We start from the raw sequence: 11366 nt of genomic DNA on the forward strand, positions 1-11366 counted from the left end.
AGTGCATATAAATTGACATTTTTAAAAATATCACTGGAGAATTCAATCTTTCTATATAAAAATAGCATTTTTCTGCTTTCTGGAGGACATCAGGGATAAAAGCAACTAGTGTGTTACTGTAAGTTTAAGTGCAGCTCAGGAGGAAAAAAATGCTTGCGAATTGTGCAATTAAAGGTGGTGATTACTGGAAACTAAGTCAAAGAGGAGTTCTCACCTGATTTTGCAAGGATGAAAGCTATTTGAAATGGGAGTGAAACTGAGTTTTGTTATTTGGTAGAGAAATCAATTCCACCTTAAACTTGAATAGTAAGATGGTAAGGTCAAGGCTCAAATACTGCTTTAATTTGGACATTTGAAATTGCTTCAAAGAATTGGACTATTCTTACATTTAAGCAACGTAGCCTTTTTAGACACATCTCCTTAAGAGCAGATCAGGCAAAGTCTAGGGTGAGGTCATAGCACCAGGATAGGTAACCACCATTAGTTTTGTGGTCCAGAGGGATGTCTTCGTTCAACAGAGGGCAAGGCTGGCCAGAGGTCATTCGTCTTTTGTTTTTGGTTTCAAGGACAGAGGAAAGAATGGCCACAGAAGTGCTCCATCCACTGTGTGCCTTTTTTCTAACAAAGCTGAGGTCCCTTTCTGGGATCATTTATAAGGATAAACACTTACGGGGTACTTCAGTATGAAGGCCTCAGAATACAAACTTTAAGGTTTATCTAACACAGCAGCTCAACAGGAAGGTTTATTAAATACATTTTCAGATGCAGCTAAAAATGATCTTTTTGCCAAAGTATGATGACTACAGGTGTTTGTTCCCCTGTGCCTTGCTCTCACACCAGCATTTGGCAGAGTATTAATAACTAGTAACAGGGTGACAGCACCCCTCCCCCCCACCACGTTCTATGACTGGCAGTCGGGAGCAGGATTCACGTTTGGTGGAAAGGAGAGAAAACAGAATTGTTCAGGAAACTTGCTCACCACAACTGGAGATCAATTAGGAATAGAGCCTTCACCCCAGATCAACACACGTTCTTCACAGGAACACTGACTAAACTGGCAAGGTACTGTGCTCTTTTCCGTGGTAAGGGCTGGGGGAAAGCCCCTCTGCTCAGTGACCCGGGAGTGTGCAGACAGTAGCTTCCTTTGCATGTGCGCGAGTCAATGAGAGATGGCGGTTTCCTTCTTCCTCGGCACTTTCTAGGAATACTGTTGATTCTCTCACAATATTTCAATGTCCCATTGCTGTGTGTCTTCTCCCTCCAAAGGCTGATTTACAATGACATGTGTCTTGTCACAATAATTTCCTCCTAAAATAGAAATTCCCAGAGAAAGGGTTATTTGTTCATGCAGGTGTTTGGCAACTTGATGTTTTTTTCAAGCTTTTGTTCAGCCTACTGCTGGGGTGGAAGAATGTATCATTAACAAAGCGATCTGAAGTGGAAAACTGAGTCTGAACAGGCTTGGCCATGATTCACTGCAAGCTGGGTCTGATGATGACTCCAGCTAAAGAACAAAAAGGTACAATACACAGTTGTGTGAGCCGTGTGCCAGAACAATGCAACTCTTCAGAACAGGGTGCTCTGTGGGACTGGCCGGACTTCAGGTGCTGTGTTGGTTTTTGTAAGCTAGCAGTGACTGAGTAACCCCATTAAAGCAGTGGCCATGAATAATATTGGCTCTGACCTTGCTGAATTCAAAAACAAGATTGATACCTATCCTCCTTTTAAACTGGGTGCTTTTTTTGTAAATTTTTATTTCAAGTTCTTTTATACATTCAATGACATTATTTTGCTTGCAAAGTGAATATTCCAACGTGTGTACATTTCTCCCCAGTCCAGTCGAGAATACTATAATGTTATCTTCAACTGATAAGGACTATGGCAACTTATGGCAAAAAGTTAGAGATGTTGGCTTTTAAGAAACATGACACTAATTTTATGGTGTATAATGCTTCAAGTATAAAATTATTGAGTCCATGTAGCAAATAAAAATTTTTACAATTGTACTAATCAACAAAGCCCCTCTTAGACTTTGCTATTTGGCTTTTTCTTTTTCTTTTTTGTTTAGAAGTTTTGTCCTAGGGAAAGTGCACTCTCTGGAGAGAAAGGGAAACAGACAGTGAGAGGGGAAGTGAGAAATCATCCCCAGGAGGGATGGCCACACAATCCCTTCCCCATCTTCTTCCTGGGATCTTGAGCATGCACGTACATATGACCAACCTGCATGAGTTTCAAACCACCAGGATGGACACTGTCTGGCCACGTGGAAGTCCAATGACATAACTACTATACTATCTGCTGGCCCCATTATGCTTTGTATTATGACTAAGTGTTTTGTTTGTAAAACTGCACATCTTGACCTTTTTCAATACGTAAGGGTGGCCTTTGCCTGGGAGGAGGAGGTTTGGAACTTAAATTGATACATAGGGACACAACACTAGATATTATCAAAGGCCCACCTTTAACATCAAGAACGAGTTGATCGCTGAGATATGAGCTGATGGTTCCATTTTTATTCACCCTCCACTTCTGCCTGAACTGCCCGTGCTCAGTCCATAAAGCCACCTTAGCTCCAGGTGTGTCCCGGCCACCAATCACATCAAGACATGTATCACTTGCCTGAAAGGGGAAAGAGAAAGCAGAACTGTGTGTGCTAAAATATAGATACATCAAACTTGGTGCCTTTTCTTTCCAGCAAACAAATAAATCATGGACATTAAGTGGCTGTCTTATTGAAAAAGAATACAGTATAAAAAAGATTGACTGAGTTATAGTTGATATGTTCTTCATGGCCAGGAGGAGACGATACAAGCATAAACCTACTGAAACAGAGGTACTTGTTATTAAAAGGGTGTTTGCATCTGACAGCAGAGGTTTGTTGAATTGGAATTACATGTTAAGTCCCTTTTCACTGAAGTGTATTATGTCAAACCTGGTTTTCTTTTCAGAAAACTTTGGGTGATGGCTACAGATAGCCAGGTAATAATTACTTTTAAATGATTTTCATTTCTGAAGCATGAGATGAAGTCAATCCAGTAGTGATACAATCAAGCATGGGTCTAATGTTTAAACTAGAGCTCTACTCTCTGTAGCATCAACAAAATGGGGGGGGGGTGTCATAGTTTCTTCAACTTCGTTGTACATTTTGAAAAGGAAAGGGTTTCAACATGTTTGGAATTGTACAGAGAGCTGATTTATCTGAGCTGCCCAGGAATGTTTTGGAATCATGTTATCCAGTTCAGATCAAGGGACTTAATTTTTTTAAAAAAATCATTTAGGGATATCTGTAGTATGGGATAATAGATTTTACTTAAAAATGGCAATGATTTTCTAGATTGAAAATTCTTTAAGTCCATTTTACTTAAATACTTTAGTATAATATACATGTCAGTATTTTTATGATCATGCAGTGGACTATTTCTAGGAAGCTGCACTATTTTATAATGCCAGTTCATTTGGAAAGATTCTAGTTTAGAACAACAACAACAAAAAAAAACAACAAAAATCAAAAAAAAAAAAAAAACAACAAAAAAAACGACAGACACCACAAGGGAGATACTAGAGCAGTTGAGGTGGTTTACCTTGGATTTAAAGAGTCCTCGACAGTAGTACCAGATCTGAGTGTTCTTTCCACTGTAGGGAGAAATGCACACAGACGTAGCCCTCGTGTCAGCTAGATTCCCAGTGACTGTCAGATACCCGTCCTGGGCTCGGTTCCTTATTCTGATGTACACTGCAGGCTGTAACAGGGAAGAAACAACACTGAGAACCACCTTTTGAATCTGGAAAATCTGATTCAGGAGTGCTGGGAGGAGATACGAGAGATGACTGGCTTATTCATAACAGTTTCATTCTAATTCCCGTTAGTTGATATGTATAAATTATTGTTTTATATTGATAAATGCTTAGATTTTTCAAGCAGGAAGCTGAAATGTATCATCTCTATTATATTATCTGGAAAGTGCCTTTTCAGAAGGGTAAAAGGTAACAGTTTCATTCACTGGAATGCCATGTGGCAAGCAGTGTGACTGTGAAGAACTTGGAACTTGAGTGCCTTCAGTAACTAATGCGCTTCAGCTGTGCTGAGGGAGGTTGGAGAAGGGGAATGAGGGCAGAGTACTGCTGCAGGGATCTTATGCCAACCTATGAAAGACAAGTACTGTAATCAGACATGCTACCCTGAGCTATGATTAGATGCTGAAAGACTGCTGTAGGAGGTCTTGAAGAACGCAGAGAGCTGAGGATCCTAGAAGCTGTGACAATCTCTTTGTTACATAAAACCATCATATTTCTTTGAGGCAAGAGACCATATATGTTTAATCACTACTCAGATATTTGAAAATTGGGTAATAAAAGACCACCACCTGGATTATGTATACAGGAAGTTTTAGAATGAAGTATTCTATCTGGGATTTGATTCTAAGGATAACAGCAGATATTGAACACTTAGTATATGTCAAACAATGCACTAAACATTTTCTATGGCAGTGTGTTATTTGTCAGAATTAATAACCAGAACAACCCTTTAAGAGGTACAATTATGACTAGTTTTACAAATGAGATTAACATAGATGTGGAGAAGCTAGATTTGTCTGAACCAAAACCCTCCCTCTCACCAGGCTGCTCTGCCGAAATGCAGTCATTACTTTTCTCCACAGGGAGTTAAGAAGTTAACTTCCTGGGGCCAGCAGGCAGCGGCGTGGTGGTTAAGGCACAGTACTCCCATGTGGCCGACTGCAGTCTGAGTCCCAGATCTCAGATCTGGTGACTTGAAAGTCACACCGAGTGTATGTGTGTGTGTGTGTGCAGCCCAAAATCCCGAGAGAAAAGAGATCGCTATGTAGCCATCCCCACTGTGGAGTGATTTCTCCATGGCGAGCTCATGCACCCTATGACAAAAACTTAAAAAAAAATTGAAGTAGGAGCTAATTTCCAAAGGTGGTTGTGTAAGTAGGATAGTAGAGCTCAACATAAACCATTCTTTTAGTCTCAGGACCGAGACCTGAGCCTTAATGTAACAAAATAAAAGACACCAAACATTGGCACCTTTGGTCAGGTATTGGCATCCCAATGAGAATCTTGGCTAAGTAATGCCAACAAATAGTCTATTACTTAATGAGAGAGTACCTGCATTCTGAGAAGCCTAAGTGTGGTAAAGGCAACATGGTGGTATGGTAAGACCACCAATGAATATTCTATTTTTGAAACTTAAATGAGGGTAAAATGAGGCCAGCTGAATTTTGGTAAATTGTTGCCATGTTTAGCCTAAGGAAATAAACATTCTGAGCACTCAAAAGCAACGAAAAGGGCACGTTATTGTCTGGTCATTTAAAGCAGGTGAATAAGACCTCAATTTAGCAAAATGTTTTAAGTGTTTCCAACACTGCTTCACATTATTAAAGCAGCAGTAGTGTACTTAAATTTCTATAATTCACCCTGATCTCCCACTGCTATTATTAAGTCTTGAGGTTTTGATACATCTTTATTACATTTTCAGTACCTTGCACATATAAGAAAATAGGCATGACCTTCACAGATGACAGAGTTCCAATTACTTTAGGACCAAACATCACAGTTTTAATCAATTAACTCAAGCAAGGTACTAATTACCCTTATTACACATTTGTAGTTAGATTCCTCTGTAATTATACTTAAAAACACTGATAAGCATTATAAGTACCTTAGTGACTCCCTAATTCCCAACCTCAAAGATCACATTTTAATTATTTCTGAATTTCTGAACAAGAATATGAACTAACACCATTGAAAGAGCCTTACCAAAAAACTAAATATGGAAACTACCATTTCAGAAACCCCAAAATACTTTGCTGGCTTTCAGAGTTATGGCCTAAATAACAAGAGAAATAACCTATTAAAATGTTATTTTGAAGCTAGCTAAGTTGTGCGGTGATTAAGATGGCTGACTGCATGGTTCAAGTCCTAGAGCTGACAGTGGGAAAAACACCAGACACGAGTGAGGCAGAATCTTGAAATAGGTAGAAGTGTAGAAGGGATTGGAGCGTGACAATGCCCCAAGGGGGGTGCTTTCTTACTTCCCCTCTTTCCTTCTTTCTCCAATGAGCTCATGTACTCTATGGCAAATTTAAGAATGCCATTTTTAAATATTTAGTCAGAGTAAGAATCTGATAGCTCCTAAAGCACATTGCTGAATAGCATATCATTTTTGTGGTTGAAAAAACATCTTTATAAAACTAGGTTATTACTGTAGATACCTTTTCTTCAGGACCTTGAACAGTTAGGGAAGGAGCATTCTTCCCTAGGAACTACCATTCAAAAATGGGAAAACATTCTCTTTTTTAAAACTCAGCTACTAAAGTTTCTCACAGCAAAGCCCTTGCCTTGTTAGGTAGTTGCTAAATGTCAAACTGAATTCCCACTCTACCCTGCTCTTCCCATGGCTGTCAGTGGCATTACCCATGATCCTGTATGACAGGAGTGAGCAATAAGTGAGATGAAAGGTCTTAAGATCCTGTACCACACACTGTATGCCACGAAAGCCCCTCATGTTTTCATGACCCTCAGGAGAGCATTTCTGGTTCTCTCCCAGGGCACCTACGTAATGAATTTTCAAAATAAATGTATTATCATAATAATAAGAGCCAGATGTTGCATCAGGCCCTTTACATACATTATTTACATAACAATGAAAGGAAAGCAATGTGATCACTGTTTCCATGAGGTGCCAGGTAATTAACTGACTCACCAAACTCACGCTGAGGGAGTGTGTGTGAAGGGGATGACAGAAGGCCTATTAGGTTAATCTTTTTCTCGGCTACTATTTAGTGAACACTAATGTATCAGTCCAAACATCAGCCTCAGCACTTACATCCACAATGCTACACTCAGTTTGGTGCATAGAATCTATGGTACTTTGCAAAAGCTTATCTTATTTTTGGAGGAAAGCAAAGTGTAGTTGCTTAAGAACACAGATTTTAGAGCATAATAGATTTGGGTTCAAATCTATTACGGCGTCCCACCAGCGAGAGGCACTCAGCTTCTACAGACATGGGGAGTTGTACGGAGCTTCGTAAGAGACAAGAGCCTGAGACTGAAGGAAGAAACACCCAGTATTTACATGGAAAGACCTGCCTGGGTTCAAATCCTGGTTCTGACACTTGGATGACTTTCGCCAGTCAATGTGCCCTCCCCCCCAACTAGAAAGTGGAAATCATAATTCCTACATCAAAGGACAGTTGCTAGAATAAAGTGAAAACATATTTCTAAAGAAATTAGGGGCACAGACAGCATAGACACTGACCATCTTGGGTTTTCAATCTTCCACAAACTCTCCCCACCATTACTACACATATTGACGCATTCCTTCTTTGACCCAGGATTTTTGATGATTTCGTATTGTTTTGTATTTTATGTGACTGTTTTGAATTGAACATGTTTTGCCTAACAAAAATGTAAGCTCTGATAAGACATAAAACATGTCTATTCTTATATCTTCCATTATACTTTGCACAGTATCTAACATTCATTCATCCATTCATACCTCACGTCCTTGTTAAATAGCCCCCGAGCTCCTATTATGCACCCACCATTGTGACAGGCACTAGGAGTAGAGTGATAAACAATTCTGCACACCCCCTGCCTTCATGGGATTTCTGTAGAGCAGAAAAGAGCCAAATCCAACCCTACTTTTTGTGGTTCCCACATATACTGTCTTGTAGAAAAATAAACAGGTCTTTTAAGACCTAATTTAAATTGGGAGAGAATGGTGAGAAATATGTTTTATGGTCCTAACACATTGAATTCAGAGGGACGATTAAAAATTAATCGTCCCCAGGGGGACCAGCAGTTGGTGTAATGGCTATATCGCTGAACTCCCATGTAGTCGACAGCAGTTCGAGTCCCAGACCCAGTGACTTAAACTCATGCCAGGCGCGTGTACGTGTGTCCCCAAGATCCTGAGAAGAGAATGGAAGAGAAGGGATTGTGGCGTGGCCATCCCCCCTGGGGGGGTAATTTCTTGCTTTCTGTCACTCTGTCTCTCTGGTGAGTGCACACATACTATAGCAAAAACTCCTCCAAAAAACAAACAAACAAAAATCAGTCAGAGAGCTGGATGGTAGTGCAGTGGTGAAGCAACTCCCTCTAGTGCTGGACCCACATGGGAGGGCCCTGGGTTCGAGGTTCAAATCCTGAAGTCTCCTTATGAATGCCAGGTGCACACATGTGTGCCATGATCCAGGCTGACTGGGACCTATTGTGAGTCTGTTTACCTCTCTCTCTCTTTCTGAAGAAATAAATGCATAAACTTGTTTTTATTTAAAATTTTTTTGTTTTGTTTTGTTTCTAGGTAGGCAAACAATGGGGAAAGAACGCTCCACACAAAAGGCATGGCTGTGATAGGAGCATGAGTGGGAAAGCCTCTGCCCTTCCATGCATGTGACCCAGTCATGTAAGTGAGGAGATCTCTAAGAGAGAAGGTTGGAGGTGCAGGGGGAGTCAGATCACACAGGCAAGGCTGGAAAGTAAAGATTGTATCCTATGTGTAGTGGGAAGCTTTTGAACAGAAGACTGACAAGCAGTAGGTGTGCAATAAATACTATTTTAACTAAATTGCCAGGATCCATCCTGAGTATTATGTAAGTAGGAAAAAAAAATTCAAATACTTAGAAAGTAAAACCAAAGTTCATTCTTGTTTCCAGTGCTTGCCACGGAGCTTACAATATCTTATTTTTCCATGAGAAATGAACAGTCAATAACTTTGAACTCAAAGCTAAAATCCAGTGTTAACCTTAGGTACAATTTTATAAATTGGTCAAAAGCTACAAGATTCCATCCTAATCTGCTCCCCTTGTTACATAAACGGCAAATTAAATAGTCAATATTTTAGGTGCTAGAAGTCTTAGGACATTTCTACCAGAAAAATCGCCTTGAATTTTGTAGCTTATGGCTCTTTTCTCCTTACCTGTTTCATAGGACGAAGGGAACCAATTGTTTTCCATCTACTGAATGCTGTCCAATTTGGGATTTCATTAGGCTCAAGTAAGATTTGTCTTCCCAAGAAATTGGATCCTTCATAGGCTATCCATCTATAAGAAAGCAGAAGAGGAAAAAGTAAGGTTCTTAAAAAAAAATAAAATAAAAATACTTGCTATTGGGCCAGCAGGTAGCATGGAGGTTCAGGTGGTGGGTCCCAATGGGCCAACTACACAGTTCAAGTCCTGGACCTGGTGGCTGGAAAATCACACCGGGCATGTGTACATGCATGCCTAAAATCCTAAGAGAGACTGGAGGAGAAGGGACTGTGTCAAGGCCAGCCCCCTCCACCCCTCACCCGGGGTAGGAGGATCATTTCTCATTTTTCTTCTTTCTTTGTCGCTCTCTGATGAGCACATGCACCCTGTAGCAAAAACTAAAATCAGGGACCAGCAGATGGCATAATGGTTGCATCACTGGACTCCCATGTAGTAGACTGTGGTTTAAGTCCTGGACCTAGTGGTTTAAAACTCAGACTGGGCATGTGTACTTGCATGCCCAAAAGCCTGAGAGGAGAATGGTAGAGAAGGGACTGCACCGTGGCCATCTCTCCTGGGGGGTGATTTCTTGCTTTCTGTCTGTCTCTGTCTCCCCAGTGAGCGCTGCATATGCCTAAGCAAAAATCTCTTTAAAAAAAAAAAAAAAAAAAAAAAAAAACTAAAATCAAAACCAAAAAAAACCCAACCCTCCCCCTAGCTGTTATCCATCTAGGGTTCCTTATTCAAAACTTCCAGGTCTGCAGGTTAAAACAGGACTATGCACTTTTTCTTTTTTTTCTTGACAGAAAAGGAAGGTCTAAGAGAAAACCCACTGACATGGAATCAGAACTGGATTCTAATTAGGATGATTTTCCACTTCCAAAATAAACGCAAAGTCGTCTCCAGCTCTGAAATTCTGTGATCCTTTGATAACACTGAGTCTTTTTTCATAGCATTTTAACATTCAAAGACAGACCATAATGTCTTACTATAACCCAGTAGAAAAACTCTCCCACCCTTAGGGTCACCATCAGCACGTTCTTCAGGGTAACTCAGGTGGCTCATGTGACCTCTTCAGACATATTTTCTATAACCCCCACAGTCCCCCCTGAGGACTACTTACAGTAATCATGTAAGTCCCCACTCACACTCTTACTTCAAAAGGCCTGGCTCCTTTGCAAATCCTCCCCATACTCTTACCTTCAACTCAAACTGTGTCAAAGTATGCAAAAGTGCCCCTAGCCTTTGAGGTGAGTTTTAGAAGATTCACTTAATGGAACAGTTCTGCCTATTCTTTTACGGGTAGGATAGGGCTGCCCTTGAACTACCAGCTAAATGTTGAGACAGAGGCAGATGGCTTACAAACTAATGACTATCTGGTTCTCTATAGAAAAAGTTTGCTGAGCCCTGTTGAGGTGGTTCCTAAGCTGACTAGCTAAGATTAACCTGGACCTGCTCAGAGGACCTGATATTCTCAGCAGGATTCAAGGTTACTGAAAGCAATGCTTTAAGAAAGTAAGTGTATGGCCAGCTTCTGGCACAGCCAGCCGCATACTGGACTATGGAGTTGGAAGCCCCCAGCCAACCACAGTTTGAGTTCCCAGCATAGTCAACCTGAAAACTGGATGAGCATGCACATGTGCACAGGATTCTGGAAGACTGAAGGCAGGGGATCATGGTGTGACCAAGTCCTGTGGAGGGTACTTCTCTCTCACACTCTGTACACTTCCCTCTGTACACTCACTGTATCATAAATATAAAATTTATACACACATACATACACATATACACTCATATACAATATATGGAGGAGTCTGACCTGATAGGGCCTAAGGATCTTATTTGAGCTTTTGACTTTTAAGTATCACTTAGGTCGGGTCAGCACATTGGCAAGGCTGCTGCTGTGTGCCCCCCCCCACCCCCCGACCTAGGAATAAAATTATGTCAAATTAGCATGTCAGCAAGGCTGCTTGCTATTTGCTCCAGAAACTGTGGTAGCCTTGCTGGGAAGTGACCCTCCTCTGGCTCCCTAATATACTATTAAAGAATTACATCGCTTTCTTATACATCCTGAGTATATGATAAAATTTCCCAAAAGTCTCCCAACCACTCCCCTTTGCTCTGACCACCTACTGTTAATTACAATGCTTCACCCCAGCATGGTCACAATAGAAGGTGTGCTGAAGTCACATCTAGGCAGAAGTCTTCTTGACCTTTGGAAGGCCCTTCAAGATACATTTAACATAAGCTTAAGAATAATCATTTAGGCCAAAACGGGCCCAGGGCACTCCCGCCCCACTATGGCTAATATTCTAACAAAATATCTAACAGTGGCGCCATAGGCACAATAGAACTTTTTTTTTTTTTTTTTTTCTG

General features: G+C 40.7%; 1 protein-coding gene across 3 annotated transcripts in view; it reads right to left on the bottom strand.

Moving 5' to 3' along the window:
• Positions 1-188: 188 nt before the first annotated feature.
• The window catches only part of CRYBG3 (crystallin beta-gamma domain containing 3), a 125017-nt gene continuing 113839 nt past the window's right edge, over positions 189-11366 (bottom strand). For all 3 annotated transcript variants that reach the window (XM_006171554.3, XM_006171553.3, XM_006171555.3), the window contains exons 19-22: positions 8942-9065; positions 3582-3740; positions 2460-2619; positions 189-1308 (exon numbers count right to left, since the gene is read on the bottom strand). In XM_006171554.3, the coding sequence (XP_006171616.1) occupies positions 1220-1308; positions 2460-2619; positions 3582-3740; positions 8942-9065 (532 nt within the window). In that variant the 3' untranslated portion in view covers positions 189-1219. The remainder of the gene's footprint in view (positions 1309-2459; positions 2620-3581; positions 3741-8941; positions 9066-11366) is intronic.

The sequence above is a fragment of the Tupaia chinensis genome, unplaced genomic scaffold (genome assembly GCF_000334495.1).
Source record: "Tupaia chinensis unplaced genomic scaffold, TupChi_1.0 Scaffold149851_1, whole genome shotgun sequence".
Lineage (NCBI taxonomy): Eukaryota > Metazoa > Chordata > Mammalia > Scandentia > Tupaiidae > Tupaia > Tupaia belangeri.